Genomic DNA, 21,226 nt, shown 5'->3' with positions numbered 1-21,226 from the left:
GCAGTGCAATACTGGAATGAGTTGTGAAATTTTCTTGAAATTTTTCAACATTTAGTCAGACAAAGCCATAGCTAAACTCTTCTAATGTTTCCAGTGGTTGCACCTAGAGCGTGAAGATGGACAAGATGACCTCCTTGGGTCTTGTAAAACTTCAGTTTGTTTAAAATTATTTTGTTTTAAATTGAAAGCTAAACAAGGTTTCTGTATTATCTCCTGTAATAATGAATCTTCAGTATAGAATAGAATTCATCTCTGATTTCTCAGGTAAGATCATTTCTCTTTTGATAACATGAAATAATAATAAAAGCATTTTCTTTTTTTGTTTTTCTTCCACAAGATAAATGGCTACAGAAATTTAGAAAGGATACATTATTCAGATATTTTATAGATATGTCATCTTTACAGTATGTCCTGTTTTTAGCTGTGATAGAGTTATTTTTCTTCCTAGTAGCTGATGTGCTTTAGATTTAGTATGAGAATAGTGTTGATAGCACACTGATGTTTTAGTTGTTGCTAAGTAGTGTTTATAACAAGTCAAGAATTTTTCAGCTGCTCATGCCCCGCCAGTGAGAAGGTTGGGAGGGGACATAGCCAGAGCAGATGACTCAAACTGGTCAAAGGGATATTCCATACCATAAGATGTCATGCTCAGTATATAAACTGGGGGAAAACTGACCTGGTGCATCTGCTTGAGAACTAGCTAGGCATTGGTCAGTGAGTGGTGAGCATTGTGAATCACTTGTATCTTATAATTATTTTATCATTATTTCTTTTCTTCCTTTTCCTTCCCATTAAACTATCTTTATCTCAACCCATGAATTTTCTCACTTGTTTTTTTCTGATTCTCTCCCCCATCCCACTGTGAGTGGATGGAGGAGGTAAGCAGCTGCACAATGCTCAGTTGCCATCTGGGGTTAAACAACAACACAATAATAAGTTACAGAGGTAGCTAAGGAGATACTAGAAGTCTATGGAGATAATAGTCTTGGATAGCTGTAAAAAATAGAGCTGGAGGAATTAAATCTGACAGTTTTTGGTAGTCTATACTTTCATGTTACATAAATGAGAGTGAGAAAGAAGAAAATAAGAGAACAACAGTCATGGTCTTGGGAGATAAGAGTTATGAGAGATTAGAAGAATTGATCATTGGAGATGTTGAAGGAGGGAATACAAACCCAAGAAGATAACTTATTGACCACAGAGGCTCTTCATCCAAAGGAATAAAACAAATTATTAAAAGCATCAAAGAAAGAACAAATCAAGAAAAATGAGGATGTGCAAAGTTAACTAAATGAACTGGTTGGAGAATGAGATGCATGTTTGGTTCCTGCTATTCAGACTTTTATCGCTGGTATGAATAACTGTAAATTCTAATATGCAAGGACTAAGCATCTTGAAATTTTCATGGAAAATAAGTGGTACAGTTTGTAGATCATCCCTTTCTGAGATACAGGAGGTTTTCAAGTGCTTGTTGGTAGAAGTAATTGCAGAAAATAGTATTTTCTCTTATTTTATAATTAAGATCTGAGACTGGTAAAAGAAAGCTAAATGCAGTTGAAGGCTTTTTATGCATGTATTCGAGACTTGCGTCTTCATAGAAGTTTTTCAACATACTTTCTTGCAAAGGAAATTCTTATTCTACATTTAACACCAATAAAAATTAGAAAACTGCATTTGTTGGTATGCCTGATTTAATTCACAGTATTTTCCATTTTCATTTATTCCAGCTTTTTCTTATTTCTTCCATACTCTCTTCTTGAGTCATACACATTGAAGTCTGTTTGACTTTCTATGTGGTTTAAACATATGCTTCAGTTTTACAGACTGTTGATGTGTTAGCGGATGTTGACACAAATTTGAAAATAGTTGGAAAAGAAAAATCTAAGTAAAATGGAATTTTCAGATTAGCTTTGTTGAGAAGAGTCTATAGGTTAAGTTGCTCCTTTTTTTGGAAGTGAATCCTGGACATCTTAACATAAAAGAAATATCTTAATGATCTTCATTTGGTTTGTTACTCTAAAGCAAACTGTTCTCACTGGAAAGATCTTTATTAAAGCCATATGTTCTTTTCTTTTGAACTGCAGCTCACCACAGCCACCTTGGATGGTAGACTCCAGTTGTTTCTACCCTGATACTTGCCAACCTGTGGGGCTTTGGCCGTGGTACTCTGAGAATAACAACTTGCTGAGAGAAAGAAGACTGCTAATTGGCCATAAGCAAGTGGCATAATGTTCCCTCTAAACTACAATTTTCTTCTGACTTAATTTTCTGCAAGTTCCTCAAGCTGTTCTCAAAGTTTTTCTGTTGTACAATCTGTTACCTTTATTGCAATAATAAGTACAGAAGATCAAGAAAAGAAGTCTATTCATTCTGGGTAGACCTCAGAAGTGGCTTTCAAAGGACTTACTGAATGTTTGTAGTTAGGTGTATTCTGTAGTGCTTTGCTAGACTGAGACTACTTTAGACTGAAAATGCAAGCAAAATAACAAGTGTTACATTTTTAAAGCTAGATCTGTCTCTGACAAAATTTTTAAATTAATTTGAAAGAAAGAAGGTTTGTATATCTTTCTGAAATGCCATGGGAGTCCTTCTGTTACACTTCTTTCGGATTACTGGAGTCAGCATACCTGTTGTTTGAAAGCAGAGTTTTACTGGCTTACTATTTACACTACATTCTGTAAATTTATTAGGGAATATGTGACAAATATCTTCTCTTTAGAAGAAACTATTTCTGTCTTTTAAATAATTGTTAAATATTTTCAGAAATGTTAAAGTAATATGAGAATAAAATAATGGGAAAAATGTTCATTTCTTGTATTTTTCCTAGTTTATTTGTCTCGATATTAGAAAAGATTTTTTTAGACAACTGTTTTTTTTTTAAAAAACTAGACATTCTCAATGCTCGTTGACTCTAGGTGGAGAGAGAGAGAGAGCATGTATGAGACTGGTGAAACGACACAGATTTTTTCTTTTGCTTACAAAATTGTGCTGCCTTTTCAGTTAAATTTGCCAGAAGAGAATTTATTAATCAGTTTTCTTTAAAAAAAAGGGAAAACCTGAAATTACCACTCCCACTTTAACATCAATCAGTATGGCCAGATCACTTTCAATACTGGAAAGAATATTATATTTAATAGGCACCTCTAATTTATGCATAAAATATTTAATATAAATAGATAAAGTTATTTCTGTAAGTTGTTTAGTTTCCATAATGCTCTTTGGTAAAGGCTTTAGCAGTTTTTTGTTGAGTAAAATCATATACTGTCAGTATGTATCGTATCCAGATATTCTCCAGAACACAATGGTCTCATAAATAACTAAAGGAGTGTCGTGCAGCCAGATCATACCCTGCAGGACTCTGAATATCAGAATCAGGTTTGGTATGATCAAAGCAAATGTGGAATAACCCACTTCAATACTTTTTAATACTTGTTCAGTTCAAAATCAGATTAACCAAGACTTTACCTTCTATGCTGCAGCTTCATACTGGTACACTACATTCACAAATTTTCTGCAAGATTTAAATATTTATTCCCACCACAGGGATTCTCAGGATGATCTTTTTCAACCTTCAGTTATCTTACTTTCTCATCTGTGTGCTTTGGACTCCACATCAAGAGTCAGTATTCAAATACAGAAGAACAGCATGGTCCATAGCTGTATTTGCAGGTAAAGTGTTTCTAAGCCATGGGTTGCAACTTACTAGTGACTGACTCTTCAGAGAGGTTGAAACATCTGCTGAGGAGGTGTGAACTGTAATTATTACTTTTTTTTTAAGGAACCAAATTTTTTAAACAGAAGAGTAACATTCTCAGGCTTAAGGCAGAGGACACACGTAGAAAAACTTGCTTGCTGCAAGCATGGACGTTGTCACAATCTCCATGGGACTGAAATAAAAGGGAAAGACTTCCATTTTCTAGAGATCCTACCTTCTAGGACTAACTGCTCTCAGTCCCGCGTCAGCCAGTATGTATACCCCAAACCCCTCTTATTCCTGGGCTGGTTTGATCTCTGCAGGAGGAGCTCTTCTTCCAAATCTAATGGATTATCTCTCTTTCCATTAAGTGAGACTCAGCTGTATGGTGCTTTCTGTTTACTTTCATCAAGGACTTTTCCTGGACAGAAAAGCCCTTTGGAGCATTTTGGCCATGACAACAGCATTACCAATCCATGATGAATAGAGACCTTCATCTGTTCAGCCCTCGCAGATGTGCAGCTCTTCCACAGCCCAAGAATTTGTTGACCCCTTTTTCCCTCAGGGGAAAGAGAGAATTTGCCCTTCCAAACAGGCACTAAAGCTTTTCAAATGGAAATTCACAAAAAAAAAAAAAAAAAAAAAAAAAAAAGGAAAATTCCCCCCTGGATTCCTCATAAATGCTTGAATGCTTGTGGTTTTGAGGATGGAAAACTTCAGCTGACACACTTCAAGTTTGGCAAAATTAAATGCTTGAAAGCAGGTTTTCTAATGGCAACTAGGAGGATAGTGTTACCATCTTGTAATATTATATTTAGAATTTTTATCATCACTAAGTTTTTCTTCTGAGGCCTCTTTAATAGAAAGACACAGGAGGCTGTACTTAATTGCTAAAGAGGTACAGTCATAAAAGATTAGTCTTCAAAAGAAGAGTGTATCCACAGAAGCACTATCTATACCTTTGTTTTTTAACAGGCAAATCTGACTGTTTATATGTTCAGTTTCTGTCATAAATACATGACTATTAGAAATAAGACAGTCCCAAAAGCAGATAGGAAACGTTCCTGGTTAGCTAAGGTGGATAGCATGTCTCAGCAATAAAAAATTGACACAGACAGCTGTAAGTGTAAATATTTAATAGGTCATTGTGAGGAATTTTGAGTATGCTTTCAGACGGCTTTTGAAAAAAAAATAACTCCCAAATATCTTTAGAAAATTAAAAGTCTTGCTTTGAAGGAATATGTAGCAATACATGAAGAAAACCATTGGCAGAAGAATAGTCTAGTTTCATTAAATATTTGCTGTGTCATCTGTCCCTGAATGTCCTATATGCTGGGAGGAGGACTGATGTGACTTTTTGTGTGCTGTTATGCTAGGGACTTTTCCAGCTGAACATCTTCTACCAAATGCCACAGAATTCTTAAAATGGATTTACACAGCAGTTTACACAGCATCTTCTGGTGCTCTGAAGGTCAGAAAGCACAGTAGGGTGGCCATCACTGTTTTGAGGTGGATGTTAAAACTCTTTGGGATTAAGTGGCTTGCAAAATATGAGGTACTACTCAGTTTTCTTTGTAGAATGAGAGCTATGGGCAAGTTTGGGTTATACTATCAAGAAGAGGGGAGGAGCAAGCCCACATATGAACTCTGCTTTACACCATGAAAAAAGTGCTCTTTGGATGTATTCTTCAAGACTATATTGCTTTCAATTATAAAGGATGGTTGTATTTAAATGCAAAGTTATATACTCCTGGAATATCTGGAGGTAGTGAGTGGCACTTGTTCTTTTCTTTCTTCCATTATTTCTTCATTTAATCATAGCCAATTATCTTTTCAAAATTGTGTTGTTACTCATATTTTCCCTTTTGAACAATGGTTAGATCTATTTTTCTCATGGTATTTTATTGCAGAAAAAGAAAATATCAATCAAAATGCTTAAAAATATTTCAAAATATTTTGGAGTATGCTCAATAAATAAAAATGAAGTAGCATGGAATTTCTCTTAGAACGTAATTTAGGATGCCTTTCTTCAATGCAGGACCAGCAGTTCAAAAATACGGACAAACAGAAATTAAAGACTAAAATAGTGATTTCCCTGAAATCCTTGCAGGTTTAAAAGTGCAATCTTTTTTAAGGACAGTAAGATATTTTTCTGGGAGATATTACTTTTTACCTAATTGTCTACATTGAACTTCTACCCACCTGCATTCCCATGATTACTTGAGACAAATTCTGCTCTTCAGAATTTTGTACTTCAGTAAAGCAAGAGTAATTCTGCTTGGTTTTGTGAACATAGTACTTCTAGGAGTGGACTCTGTCTCAGTGTTTGCTGGATCCTGTATTTCAGCTCATTTTTTCAATTCTGATCCTGTGCTCCTAAATGCCACCAGTACCTCCATTATTAGTATTTTCTGTAAATTGGATAATTTACAGAATTCGAGAGAGTGGTGGAAGTGAATTCCCTGCTGATTTGGTTCCTAGGTTATATATTCACTGCCAAAGAAGGTGTTCATTTTATTGCACTTACTCTAGATATGGTCAGGGGGAGAAAACATTCAGTGAGACAATTAGCTGAAATTACTGCTTTCATGGAAGTCAGGACACTTCAGCTTTTACTGATGTTGTTGAGGTCAATAACATGTAAGTGTCATTGTTACTTTGTAAGTGTTATTGTTACTTTACTATGTCACAGTGCGGATTTCTTTTTCCTTCACAAGGACAAGGACTCTGCATAGGTGCATTATTCCTCTGCTGTAAAAAACAAACAGCCATGTACACATCTTAGTCTTATCAGAAGGCGTGGGCTTTGAAACACTATGTGGGTCTGACTGTTCAAGGAGGTTCACAGAATTGTAGAATAGCTTGAGTTGGAAGGGACCTTTAAAGGTAACCTAGGTCAACCCTCCTATAATGAGCAGGAACATCTTAAAATAGATCAGATCGCTCAGAGTCCCATCCAGCCTGACCTTGGATGTTACCAGGGATGGGGCATCCACCACCTCTCTGGGTAACCTGTTCCAGTGTACCTACCATGAGAAAGGCAACTGGCACTTGGACCAGCTCTGTTGGCCGCAATGACTTCGTGATTGTTTTACACCTAATCTCTGCATTAATTTTCAAAGAGCTGTTCCTCATTTGCACTGATAGAATTAAGATCAGTTAAATCTCTGATTTTACTTCCCAGCAGAGTCCTCGTATTGAGGTAGCACTAAATGCTGCTGCTTGGCTGTGTTGATGCAGCCTCAGGGAATTTGCATCTTTTGGAAAGGGACAGGGGAAAAAAAAAGGCTACCACTCTCATCTTCAAGAAAGCATTTTCTAATGTTTTATGCAGCTTTCGTGTAAAGGCTACATTGCACCACTTCAAGAACCTACTGGACCTACGGGAGGCTCCTGACTGCTGTTTCTCTCATTAGCTATGTAAAGTACAAGGAGCTTGGATATTATTGCATAATATTTCTCTGAGCAGTTCAATTAACAGATGAAAAGAATTATAAAATTTTTTTAAAGCCAGAGGAAAAATGAAAACTATGTGAAGTAAACAATTTCCCCATTGTTTCAGGCTTTTCATGTGGCAATTAATAGCAAAAAAAGCAAAGGATAAAAGTTAACCTGATTTTGCTATGACTTTTTTTGATTTTAAAATAGGACAGTTTTTCAAAATTCTGAGCTTTATTAGACTTAAAGCTCTGTTAATTCAAAAATTTTTAGTCTCTACATGAAAGAGGACTTCTAATCATCTACAAGCATCACCCAGCATCTTTTTGCTTGGGGACTTCAATGTGGGAAGTTGGGCTGCACAGGGAGTAAGCTTATGCACTGCCAGATCTTCATGACACATTCCATTATTTCAAGCCACAGTAAAACAAAAATGAAACAGTAAATAAGAAAAGGAAGCTATAGCTTAAATACAGGCTCAAATTAAGGGTTCACTGGAATATTGTTTGAGTATTTGCCGTTTGTGGAGTATGTAAGGGCAAACCTACCCTAGAGCCGGCTTTTAATGTGAGCTGTGAAAAGTAACAGCCCATACTAATGTAGCTGTGGTTCTGCCAAAATGCCTGTATGAGGCACTTTTTGCTTTCTCAGGACAGCACCTGTCCCAGATTTGCCATTTAAGCTCCCATTTTGGAAGAGAGATGTCTGTGTATAGTTTACTTTCCACCAATGCCCAGAGGTGTCTCGTTTTACCAATTTATAGACAGGAATCACAGGCAGCTGCCAATCCCTGGGCAAAAAGCGTTGCCTCACGTCTGTGCACGCTGACTAACTGATCTGAAAGCCATGCCCTGGGGAAGGATGCCGGTTTCAGGTGGTAATGATCCCAGCAAGAAGGAGACCAGAGTTTGAAATTGTTCCTGGCCCGATGCCACATGCTTGGCTAGGGTTACACCAGGTGCAAACTTGACCTAATGAATATAAAACACACCCTCCACAATCATAGATAAAAAGACATCTTGAGGAAAGGAAATAGAAGCTGAAAAAAATGAATGAAATACCTTCCACCATGTGTGATCCTGGGGTGTGAAAAATACAATTGGAAGGAGCTTTTTTTCCCTTCTCTAGCTGAGACCATTTTGTTTGGTGATGTGACAGAGTGGTATGTTTCATTTTACCCATTCTTCCTCTTTGCTCCCACCCATGAAGTCATAACAGTGCATATATTCAAGTGAAGCATGATGTGTAACTATGGGATTCAGTAAATGCAAAAAATTACCTTTTTTGTTCACTCATCAAAAGGCTTTTTCATTCACTAAATTATATTGCTTAATTTTTTATTTCATGATAGCAAGATATACTGAAAGAAAACAAAGTTGTGTAATAAGATAGTGGTAAAAAAATCATTTCAGGTTCCACTGAAGAGACATACCAATGTGCTTTTATTATTCTTCTTTAGAAACATTTATGCTTTTACACTTTCCAGATTCCCAGTTGATACCTGAATAGAAATAGTCATCTTCATCATCTCACTTTTAAGCACCCACTAAAATGATTTGCATGCTGAGAAAAGGCAGAATAATCTAATATCCAGTGATTAAAATGAAGACTGTAAGGATGATGCGAAAGCAACATAGTTGAGGTGGAGGAAACTGGAGATTTAAGGCATTTTTCTTCAAAGTGTAGACATGCACTAAGAATAATGAAGTTGCACACCCATTATATATGTCATAATATACACACGCATCATCATCATCCTTCATAGTTCTTTGGCAAACAGACTGGAAAAACATTTGAAAGTAACATATGACAACTGGAACTAACACCCAGCACTATCCCTGCGAATTTCATATTTATTGTGTAGTTAATGCATTGCTGAAGAATACACCTATAAAATATAATTAGGAAGGGAAATAGCTTTCTCCCAAAGGGAAGCCTGGGAGAAGGGTGAGGTTTCCTCTTGTAGTGCTTTTTCCAAACTCTTTTCCAGTAGGTTGTGTTCAATTCCCAACCTTCTCTGAGATTCCCTAGGAACATATACTCCTTGTATTTTCTCTAAATGGAGCAGAAGAAGTGATGTCCAGAAAATGAGCCTGGTTAACTGACTAATTTTATGTATTTTGACTTATGGTGTTACCAAGGCCATATGTGATAACAAAAGCTATAGCCAAAATAGAAAGGATTTTTTGCTGATAATACTGACTCCAGGTTCATGGGACCCTCACATCAGGTAACCCAATGAAGAGTCTTCCCAATAAAATTGGCCTTCAATGTGATAGAAAAGAGATATTTCTCTAAAAAGGATAAATAAAATGAAATTAGTTGCTACAGCCACTTCCTGACAAATCCTACCCCCTTCACTAATATTCAGTTGGAAAAATTTCTTAATGTAGAAGTCTGGATTCAAAAGTAATGTCAGAAAAAGACACTCTGAGCTTTCCTTGGTCTCTTGACCCCTCCTCTGCGTCTGCTTTTGCAATTTGCCATTCACTAAAAAAGGACTCTTCTAGCCTTAATTTTGAGTAAAAAAAGCCTCATATGAAATGCCTCAGACTCCAGAACTCATCCTTGGCATTTTTTCCTTAAGGAGTAGAGCTCTGCAGAAATTCAAAGCTCCAGTCACATTTAGTTCTTGCTTCCCTCGCCCTTTCTTTGTGTGCACACTTCAGAGAGAGGGGGAATGTGTCTCTGGCTTCCATCTGAAGGATGGAACTAACAAATAGCCCCATCCGTGGTGCTGACAAAATGAGAATCTCTTCTTGGGAAATGTTGCTGTATTGTTAAAAGGGCTTTGTTCTAAATGAGGACAAAATGTCAAAGGGCAGACTTTGGGGTTTATTTCCCATCACGGGGAGATTTCCAGGAAATTCTACTTAATGAAAGAAAAAGTTAAGTGCTCTGCTCTCCTTGCTGCCCCTGTCTTGTTTGTAAGCAGCCTGTCTCCACATTCTTGCTGGTCAATATAGAATGGATCATGGGAAGGTAGTTAGTCGACAAGACAGATACCTGGTAAGGAGACCCCCAAAGTCCTAGGTGAGCTCTAGGAGACAGTGAATAACTGCTGTTTTTCCCAAGCAGTGCAGGGAACAGCAGAGTCTGGAAGCCTGAGAATCAAAATTACTGGATGGGCAGGGAGCTTGCCGTGAAGTTCACTGCTTGACTGCCAGGCTGGCCCATGCAGAAAAGGAGAAAAACTTGGAGAACTGGTGAGCTGCTTACTCACCTTGGAGTAGCCTCTGACACATATAAACCAAAGGCCTTCAGGTTCCTGGCATGTACTTGGAGAACCTGAGCAAAAAACAGAGAGGTGAAGACCTCAAACAGGTCATTCACCAGAATGTGTACAGAGAAACCAGAAGTTCAAAGTATAGTTGGGTTGAATTGACAAACAAGCAGCCAGTCCTCTGCTTTTTCTCATGGAAAATTCTCTCCATGGAAAAATTTCCACTACAGCTAGTTAGCTGTTCTGTATCAGCAAACTCCAGAAATGTACAGGTTTTCAAGACTAGGACTTAGAGTGCCCATTTGCTCTGACAGGATATGTCTGCAAATCCAACCTAGAAAAAAGTCTTGCTACTCTGCCCTTTCAGAGTAAAAAATCTGCTGGTCCATATGCTATTTTAAAAAGTTAATTGCTTTTCTTTCCACTAGTGTTCTCTTAGATGGTCTCAAATCCTGAATTTCCAGTCTGGGAATAAACTACACTGCTCATCTCATCTCACTTCCAATGTGTATTCGCAGAAGAACAAGAGATTACATTTTTCACATTTTTGTCTCATAAATCATTGTCTGTTAAACCATTTATCATTTTAATAAAGGTTTCAATCAGAAGATGAGGTTACGACTAGACTAACTGGCAAAATCCCAGTGAAAGTAGTGAGCTGAGGATGCATCCTAATGCACAGCAACTACATGGGATCTCCAGGCTATGAGAAACATATTTTCTCAGTGCAACCCCCTGGACAGCTGCTAGACCTGGCAGATCACTTTGCGTTCAAGAGGCCTAAATTCAGTAGCAGAACCACAGCTTCAAATTGTATTAACTTTGTTTTGCTGAACAAAGCAGAAAGTGCAGTTTTAAAATCAGTTGCTTGCCATTCAAGACCTGTCACTTATGTTATGCAATCTGCTCCCTCATTTCTACCTGGAGATCGCAGACCACAGGGGATTTGCAGAGCTTGATCAGCCCATTGTGATGCTTCATTCACCGGAGAGCCCATGTGTTTGGGAAAAGTCAGTCCTAGCACTGACCCATTGCCCTGATGCTCTGTGCAAGCACAGGGTCTCTGCCTGCAGTGTTAGTTGGGATAAGGCTATGACAGATTTGTGGGATGTCTGCTAGATATCCCAAGTCCCCCAGTTCTACTTAGACATAGTTTCCAGGCAATATGGTAGGAGAACTAGCCCTGTGGACATTCTCCCGGATCTAACTCAGGAATCTCTTGTATGCAAATCCAAAGGCTGTTCCTTTGGACTGGAAAACAAAATTCAGGCATTAGGGTCTGAAAATTGTCCTGCTTTACAGATGAGATTAACTCAGTTGGTTAGAGCATGGTGCTAATAATGCCAAGGTTGCAGGTTCTATCCTAGAATGGGATATTTGCTTAAGAGTTAGACTTGCTGGTCCTTGTGGGTCCCTTCCAACTCAGAATATTCTGGGCATATGGAATGCGTGGAACTCTGCCTTGAGAGGAGTCAGGAACCATTCCAAAGCTTGCGGGTCAAGGTACTGGGCAATGTGCTTTAGGGAACCTTGCGTGCGCATGGGGGGTTAATGAGATGCTTTCCTGAGGTCATCTACAACCTCAGTCATACTGTGGTTCTACAATGAGCTAGGTAGGCATGAAATATGCTGCATTGCCGTGATTAATCAGTCACAGGGAGGCTGGAAAACACTCGTGATGCTAAGATAAGAGGACTAAACATTAGCCTTTTGAAAGCATGTCAGACTCCAGCTTGACTTTGTTGCTCTGGCCTAAATGCTACCTAAGGGTTTTGTCAGCTAAGCTGAAAAGCTACATGCAAAATTACTGCCACCTAAGGAGTAGAGTTGTGGCAGTTCTGACAGACATACAGTATGCAGAAAAACATATCATGTTTCTGCAAATTCAATAAAGAAATTCCAGTGCCATTTCTTCTTCGGGGTAGCTCAGTGTGTGGCTGAGAGGAATTTTTTTATACCCCAGAAACAAGAAGTAAGTTAGGTTTGAATATTAATTCTTTGGGTTAAATTGTTTTTGTGACTAGTATGTGCTTCTTGGACAAAGAAGTCAAATTTGTTAGCAATTGACAATGAAATTCAGAAGTGATTTATTCATAACCCTTGCCATGTTTTTTAAATAGGAAGAAAAAACATATTTCAACTCCCTCTAGCCTACGACCTTATATCTCTTTGATTTGGTCTCTGGAGAACCTTTGGAAATCCAAATTAAGACGTAAAACTTTCAATATTACTTTGTTAGGAAAATAAAAGCATTAGGTCTCTACTGACATGAGTTTCAAATGCAATTGGAAATATGAAACAATATTCTTGATAGTGTTTTAAGTTTCCTACCACATAGATTTTCTATTTCCAATATTATCTATAGGATGAGTACGTGTAAGTGTGAGGGTTGTGATTCTCAATGATTTTCAAGTAAGGGACATTCATAGCAAAGAGGTACTCATTTGATGCGAATTGTCATACTAGTACAAATGCAGAGGTGCAAAGAGTTAAAATTCTTGGGTCTGTTGAACTCACTGGCCTCAAGGTAACCAGGGCAACTAGAGGCCAGTACTTGTGGGTTCTGTTCCTATCATGTGTGTTGAACTCAGCCTGCTGAGGCATGAGTTACCCTCAGGTTTTACTGTCCATTGTTTGAAATTTCTCTCCTAGACAGTTTTAGCTGCTTTAAATTCCTTTTGTGTCTGAACTCCAGATAGCGAGATGATTCAAAGATTTGTTTTTACTTTGGTAGTGAAAATCAGTCCAACATTGAGTAGTCAGTCTGGCTGGGTATGCTGTGTCAAAACTCAAAGGCAACATTCTGCACAGCACAGTCGGAGCTGATATGTAATGTAGGATTTACCCCAAAGTATAGGCAAAGCACAATAGGTCAGTGTTGCTATCTGGATATTCTTGTGTTGCTCCTTACTGGGATAGTGGGGCTCTGCTCTCACTGCTTCTGTAGGAGCTTTGCTCTCTGTTTCTCGAGACTCTGTCCTCAAAGGCTGAATTTTTTTGCTATGATGTTCTTTGTGAAGATTTAAATATGAAATGCCAAAATGCGATGCATGCAAAAGAAAGATTGTCACTTCCAGTTCCAATTGTGAAGGGTGATAATGAAGGTCACGTAACATATGGGAAACAGTACTGCTTTGTTTAGCCACTTGGCTTGAAATGTAGACTCCATGGTGCTTGCTATGCAAACAATGCTCAGTTGATCCATCAAAACAAAATCATGGCCATATATAAAACTAACAATTAAATGCTTATTCTCCGTGATCATATAACATATGGCTTTGCGCTAGAAAGTACACAATCCCAAAGGATATTATGCGAATATAAAAGATTGTTGACTCATGATGCCCCGTTTGTGTTCTCTGGCAACATCTCTTCAAGAACAGTGAGACATATACACAAATATGACCCTAATGGGATTTTTTTCCCCTCAGCTTAATGTATTACTGCCAGCAGTCTTTAGGATCTTTGCTAGGAAAATTACACATAAATATATTGGTAAATTTGAACTCCAGGTTGCATTGATGATCTAAGAAGCCAGATTGAAGGACAGGACATTTTCAAAGTTTGCAGCAACTTTGAAAATGTATTTTTTTTCATTCTATTTTGCATGATGCTTTTCTTCTGACTTTTAATTCCTTCATGAGATAATAAATAATGAATGAGGTGAGAATAGCTTGCTTTGATTCATACAAATCCTAAGAAATACTGTTGGTGTTAGGCACAGTCTTTTCAAACCTGCGTCCTCTTACTATTTTGGCTTCTCCTTTAGTAATTTTTTTATTTCTCTTTCCTTGGACACCCCTCTTTGGTGCTAACTTTTTTTCATGTCTTGCATCTTTTTTTATAATTCTAATTAGCCCTGACTGACAACTAGTAAACCTTTTATTTTTTGAGATACGGAAGGATGGGGGTGGTCCCCACAGTTCTGTTTATGTGTTTCCTCTGCCTAGGCAGCCCTTACTGGGATCTGGACCCTAGTACAGATGTGTGACCTCTGCTGCTTTCCACCAGAGTGGAGGTGCACAGAGGCAGGAGTGATATGATCAGTACAGGGGTCCAGGCAGGACTCTGAGGTCCTTGGGGGCAGAGAAGGAGCAAATATCTCTCCTGGATGGGAGTAATGACAACCAGGGTCTGACAAACATGCTATTAGTAAGTTCAAAAAGGTGCTGAAACCTCCTACTAAGAGGGAGTAGTGTGCCAAGCCTCCTTCTTTGAGGTGGGAGTTATTGTCTGGATGGCTATACCAGAGTCCTGACTGCAGCGCACTGCTCTGCATCTATGCCCAAAACCTGGAGTCACCTTTGTCCTTCCTACAGCAGATTTCCACCTCTTCAGGTGTATTTAACACCTGAAGCACAGTGTGGAAGCATTGCCGCATATTTTCAAATGAAAATTGGATTAGCAGGATTTACCCAATAATTTGTTCACAAGTTTTGTCCCAGTTCTATTATTATTATTCATTCTGAAGTGTTTCTATCCAAATATAGGTATTGTAAAAGTTTTTTTTTCTTTTTTTTCCATTACTTGTGTGTGTAAAAAAACCAGTGTGTTTGAGTATGTGAATTGCACAGGTGACTTATAATCTGAGTTACCTGCAGCTATTTCAGTCCTTAGATTGGATGAAAAATTAAATTTCAGTAAATTGTACATCTTCCAGCACAAGCAGTGAATACTTGTTCTGACTTAGAGGTCTTCCTGTCTGATTTACAGATGGATTTTTGCAAGAATATATAAGTACTAGATGAATTTCTGCATTTGTGTTAGTCTTTTGCTGACTGTCCAGGAGGAAACATGGGTGTTACAAAACAAAAATCCTAAAGTTTATGAAAATATTTTTGAAATGCTCAACTGTTTCTGATTAAGGTATTATAATTTTCAAATTTTGTTCTTATTCTCTAAGTATGTTCCTGTTAATCTGCCTGCTCTGATGCTTTCAGTTACCTACCTTCAGAATGCCCTGGAAAATCAATAAAGTCCTTTACTTGTCCTCACTGTGGCAGTTTAGTTCCTCCACAGAGGTGGAAGTGGAGGTGCAGAGCTGTTTCATTTACACAGCAAACCTGTAGTAGATGTTGGGGAGAATCTCAGATTCATTGTTCTCTCTCCAGCCGACTCACAAGCTGCCTCACTTCAGTGCTATCTCAGCTGTGAGTTGGCCATGTCACTGGGAAAACAACCGTGATGGTTTGTCCAGGAATTAAAAATCCTATGCTCCACAGCAGTTGATATTTTGCTTCCTGAGCCAGGTTTAGGCAACATATCAGCAGTTTATAAAGCAAATCTTTTATCTTTCCTTCCTCCATTCAGCTAAAGCTGTAAACAGGACATGTTGTGTAATTTTTCTAAACTGAGCTGGACTGAACGTGGCTGCATCTGTTAATCTGTTAATCAAACTGAGTATCTGCAAACATTTGATTGTCTAAAAAGTACTGAAAGGTCTGCTTTGCTCTCAGTTGCAATCAGCCATGCTGACCCACAGGAGCATTGCAATATGTCTTCTGGGCTATCATCTGGATTAAAAGCTATCAGATGGACAGAAATCCAGCTCTGACTTTTGGCTCTCACAGTAAGGCTACAGGTAAGGTAGCAGATCAGTTTGCCGAGAACTTTCCAGCTCACCGAGTAAAATCTCATTTCAGTGTAAAATATTCAACTGCTAAGGCAGAAAGCTGTGTATGAAGTGCAGACAACTAACTGGCAGGCTGCAGTAATGTGCAGGCCAGGTCAGAGATTTATACTAGCCTGCACAGTGATTAGGTCACTGGCAACCTGTGGAAACAAAGCAGGTTATACTACAAAGTGAAGGAACTGCTTTCCAGGTCCTGAGAGGAGGGTTTATGTTTGCCAAAACGTTCAGAAATCTCATAAACAGCCAAATGGAGACTTCTTTATCTGAGATATTTTATCTTGTCTGCCAAATCTTTAGCTCCTGAAGCAAAGAAACTCTGTCTTTGCTCATGCAGAGCATGGCATCTACTACCAAAAGCTAGAGGGGACATTGCCCTGTCAAGCTATCAGGCACTGTGTGGCTACCAGGTCCTTCCCAGAACCACGCTCCTGGCACAGGCTCAGAACCAGGACAAGCATAAGCAAAAGGAAGGGGCCACTGGCGTGCAGTGCTACCAGAGGTGATAGAGCGGGTGAAGGTGTTGGCCACACTGGTGTCCAGGTGCTGATTTCTCAGAAGAAAGGCCAATTCTGCTTGGGGGATTCAAGAACAGGAATGGGAATTGAAAGCACAAATCCAAAGGGTTCCAAAGAGGGACAAAAGTGTCAAGAGAGAAAGAGAAACATTGGTCTTTTTTGAAGCATAGAGCAGGCAGCCATGCATGGAGGTTTTGTGAGGCCATATGATTTACAAGAGAGCTAAATAAGATCTGTGAATCACAGCATCACAGAATCACGGAATCACAGAGTCACAGAATATGCTGAGTTGGAAGGGAACCACAAGGATCATTGAGTCCAACCCTTAGCCCTGCACAGGACCATCCCCAAGAGTCACATCATGTGCCTGAAGCCATGCTTTGGGCTGCGTTTGGCCAACATATTAAACAAAGCAAACCTGCTCCCACTGGTTACTTAATACAGAGGGCAAATTTTGCAGGTCATTGGTCAAGCCCATGTTAGCTGTAAACACATGCATATGCATCGAGGACAACTAGTTTTGGGGTTAGAAGAAGATGGCATTAATTTTCTTCATGGCTGAGAGGGACCATTCCAGGCTCAAATGGAGATACTCAAGGGAAAGGGCACCAGAGACCCCTTCAGTATGACACGTGTCCTTTACTGTGGTCATCACCACCCTCACCATTATGCTTTGCAAATGATGTTCTGAAATACAGCAGTTTACGTTGTGAACAATTTCTCCCCATCTTTTATCACTTTTTCATCTTTGTTGATTTCCTTCTTGGATTTTTTAAGCGCTTCCAGACAACCTTGTTACTCAGCTCCCCCAGCATGTGTGCTGTTGTATTCCCTTGGAGCAGCTAGCTATTTCTTTACAGGGACACAGTTGGTTTTCATTAGTGGATTTCTCTATAACTCACATTTGAGATGATTCCCTTCTCTTTGGAAAGTTTCTTTCCATTCTGAGGCATCCTTGCTCTTTCTCCTTATGCTGACAGTCAGTTGAAAATGCATGTTTGCCTTCACAAGGAGGTTGGGTTTTATTGTTTTCCTTTTGTGACTGAAGGCATATGCTGATCTCACAAGCTGAGTCCTATATGGTGCAGCATCTTTTAATCAGAATAATCAAAATAATCAGAATAATCAAATAATAAAAATAATATTGATAAAAATTATTATTTTAAGGATCTGAAGTATGAATCAAGTTCTATTTAATGGATGCTCTTGGATGAGCCATACTATATAAATCAACAGCAAATTAGGCTCAAAAAACAGGCAGATGTTACTTAAAATATTATGTTGCATTTAAAAATAATAAAGAAAAACATAAATAACATAAGTTGACTGGGACTCTGATCCTCAGAGCCATTGTTTCCTCTCAATATTAGACTTAGAATTTCAGAGCTGAAAAGAAATGATCCTCCTTTCTATGAAGTTCTCAACAAAACCCAGTTCAACCAGGCTTCAAATATAAGACCTGCAATGAGTACACCACTCATTTAATACATGTGTATCAGGTGGGCCACACTGAAAAAATTGTACTAATAGTTATGTACAAAAAGCTTCAGTGTTAACAGGGCAAGAAGTAAAAATGGAACTTTTCCATCCTAACACACCTTAACTTTGAACAGGTAAATGTACCCTTAACATCATTAAAACAAAGGAACATGCTCTCTGTTGTGTCCTATACGCAGCTCCCCTATGGGATGCTGAGTAGGAGGGTACTTTTAGAAATGAGATGCTTCTAGTCCCTGAAGGGATTTGTGTTGACTACATGACTTACTTGCACCATCAGAAAAAGAAGGATGTCTCTGGCCCACAGCCATGATACAGTGGCAAACTCAGAGAATGGATTAAAAAGGAAAAATGCAACTAACAGAAATTGTAAAAGGAGAAAATAGACAGAAGTCAATATATTTTTGTTGTATTCTAATGTCATCAGACACAGGTAACTTAAGTCCAGAAATTCTAAAAATGAGAATATATTTGGCATTCTGATACTAATTTTAAATAAGTCCTTGAAAACTGAGAATGCGCCAGAAAACTGGAGTATGCTAATGTTCTGCCAATATTTAAGAAAAGTGCTACACTGTGTTCAGATAAAAAAACCACTTTCTTTGAATTAGGTCTTGGGTAAAATAATAGTTAAATTGAAGTCACATGATGGTTTAAAACCAAGGCTATAAGTTCTGACAGCATAACACATGAAAAATTATGGTGAAACAAAAGTTATAACATCTTTGATGTACTGTATAATGGAGTGTATTTAGTCTTTGTAAAGCTATTTGCTTAATATGGCATGGTATTTGAAATTAGCACTGCATAGTAGCAACACATTTTAAATGGACTAAGGGTTTTGTGTGAGATGAATCTCATAACATAATGAAAGAGTAATTGTGAAGGACCAGGAATCAGAATGGGGAAAATCTCAGAAGTGGAAAAAGATGTACAGTGTTTGAAAGGACTTTATGATACAGACTTTACAGTATTATGTATATACACATTGTATGCTTCCCCAGAATTTGTATTTCCCGGGCATGTTCAGGCTTGCCCGCTTTCCTGCGGATTGGCTGGAGAAGCTGCAGAGAGGGGACAGCCTCCATTCACCCCTTCTCTCCCCGGTTCCTCCCACGTTCCTCCCTCTTTTGCCCGTGTCCCTATCCTGGTTTGTCCCCCCGCTTGTCTGTCTCATGCTCCACCCTATGTTCTGGCCCTTTCCCCTCCCGAGCTGATAAAAGACCGGGTGCACGCGTGAATAAAGCATTCTACCTGCATCCCACCTCTGTGTCCCGGACTCATGCAGTGCTAAAGTGTCCCCCCCCCCCTTTTCGGACCGCAGCAAGTAATCATCACTGAAGAATTATTATCAAATTAATCATCTCACAGCCATTGTTGTGCTGGCAATCTTCAATGTATCTATAAGATGGAGGAGAAAATATAAAATAGATAAAATTTGCCAATGGAAGTCCTATACCAAAGTGAGAACACAGCAGTTGGAAAAGGAGTCATAGTAGACTTATAGCTAATAATTAATCTGCAACATGAAACTGGAATACAACTGAGGAGACTTAGGAGAGTAGCAGATTTTATTTTGAACTCATCAGACACTGAAGATCAATGCTGCTGTCAACCAGTCATCATGAAAGATGAAAAAAATAGAGAGTGACTGTAAAAAAGAATACCAGAAACAGTTGAAGAGGTGGAGAAATGATTCATATTGCAGTATTTAAGCTGCTTTGACTGTTTAGATTATCAAAAAGAAGATGGGTCTTGATTGCTCTATTTGAATACCTTCAAGTCTGGGGCAAAGCAAATACTAAATTTTTATTTAATCCATACAAGAAAAGATAACAAGAATCTGTGGTTTTGTGGTTTAGCTCTACACAAATAAAAATACCAAGGGAATTTGTGAATTCTTCATCTCATGATTTCCCCAAAAAGAGGTGCCTTTGACAGTACTGAGAATGAATAAAGTATCAAGAATGGAGGAAAAGGACTGTCATGGTTTGAGATAGCCCCAACATCCAATTCCCTAGCTCCATTCCACCTCCCACATCTCAACCTAATGTGAGATGGGTTTTTCCAGACAAAACACACCAGACTCAAAGTGGGGAAAAGGGAATATATTACAATGACTGTACAAATAAATATAACATCACATTATACACATGATCACAACTATCTCTACCATGACATATGTATTTACAATGGATCAGATCTCTTCTCCCCTCCAAATAAAAGTCCAGGAGGGAAAGAAGGACAGATCCCTTCCAGTCTCTGAACAGCAGCATCTTCTAAGGCAGCAGGTTTCTTCTCATGCATGCAGCAGCTGTGGCTGGCTTTTCTGCCAGCATCCACGAGGGAGGTATCCAAGCCTCTCTCTCGGCCCCATCGCCTCACAACCGAGGGGTCTTCCGTGGTCTTCGTAACCCCAGACAAGGTCGTTTCACCACGTCATATCACGAAGACACAGGGGGGTCTTCGTGACGGTCTGGTATCTCTTGCAGGGCCTCTGTGCCCTGTCTCTCAGGCTGCCACCGTGGCAGCAGTGCAAGGGGGGGGAGAGCCAAGGTCAACTCCCCCTGCATTCCTCTCGGAGCTCTCTAGCTCCTTTCTACAGTGCATGTCGCACTTCAAGGCTCTTTCAAGTAAAAGTCCATCATCTTCCTCCTTCCAGGAGGTCTCAAAGGAGTTTTGGGGATCTGGTATCAGTCTTACCCCCAAGAACTCTGTAGCTCTCAGCTGCTGGCTCTCCTTTCCTCGACTCTCCTTCCAGGAGTCTCCTCTGCAGTGCTGCATGTTGCTTCTGCTGCTTCTTCAGTTCAGGTTCTTATCTCTGGCTCTCTGCCACTGTTTCTCTGGTCAGCGTCGGCTGCTGCTCTGTGCCCATGGAGAAAACATCTCCCGGCATAACTACAGGCACCTAGCCCAGCTTTATGCTGTTCCAGGTCCCTGCAGCCCCCAGCCAGGGGCTGGGAGGGGGCCAGAGGCCCCAAGGGGCTCAGAGCCCCTACCTCGTGGCTCTACAACATGGCCACCTCTCCAACAATAACCAAACTACAACTCTTCTTTTCCGGTCTGGTTGTGGTATGTTTACATTTCTGCAGGAGCGCCCATTGGGTAGAACTTCAAAACTTCCAGGGGTTTCCACCCCTTGGGGTCTACCACTTCTCTTAGCCTCTGGGGAGAACAAGGTTCAAACCACTACAAGGACCTCCTTCACAACAGAGCTGTGGGACCTG

General features: G+C 39.3%; 1 protein-coding gene across 9 annotated transcripts in view; it reads left to right on the top strand.

The window, feature by feature from the left end:
• The window catches only part of WDR27 (WD repeat domain 27), a 124,194-nt gene that overhangs the window by 94,586 nt on the left and 8,382 nt on the right, over positions 1-21,226 (top strand). For 5 of the 9 annotated variants that reach the window (XM_039379540.1, XM_039379539.1, XM_039379537.1 and 2 more), the window contains 2 exons: positions 95-264; positions 2,085-2,150. The exons of 2 other annotated variants lie outside the window; for them this stretch is intronic. In XM_039379540.1, the coding sequence (XP_039235474.1) occupies positions 95-238 (144 nt within the window). In that variant the 3' untranslated portion in view covers positions 239-264; positions 2,085-2,150. Of the gene's footprint in view, positions 1-94; positions 265-2,084; positions 2,151-21,226 lie in introns of those variants that run through there. 2 more of the 9 variants (XM_039379534.1, XM_039379538.1) reach the window with 2 other exon arrangements.

Source organism: Pipra filicauda, unplaced genomic scaffold (assembly GCF_003945595.2).
Source record: "Pipra filicauda isolate LSUMZ 115617 unplaced genomic scaffold, ASM394559v2 scaffold16_size7369187_pilon, whole genome shotgun sequence".
Classification (NCBI taxonomy): domain Eukaryota; kingdom Metazoa; phylum Chordata; class Aves; order Passeriformes; family Pipridae; genus Pipra; species Pipra filicauda.
Note: the sequence above shows the minus strand (reverse complement) of the source record. Positions and strands in the feature narration are given on the sequence as shown.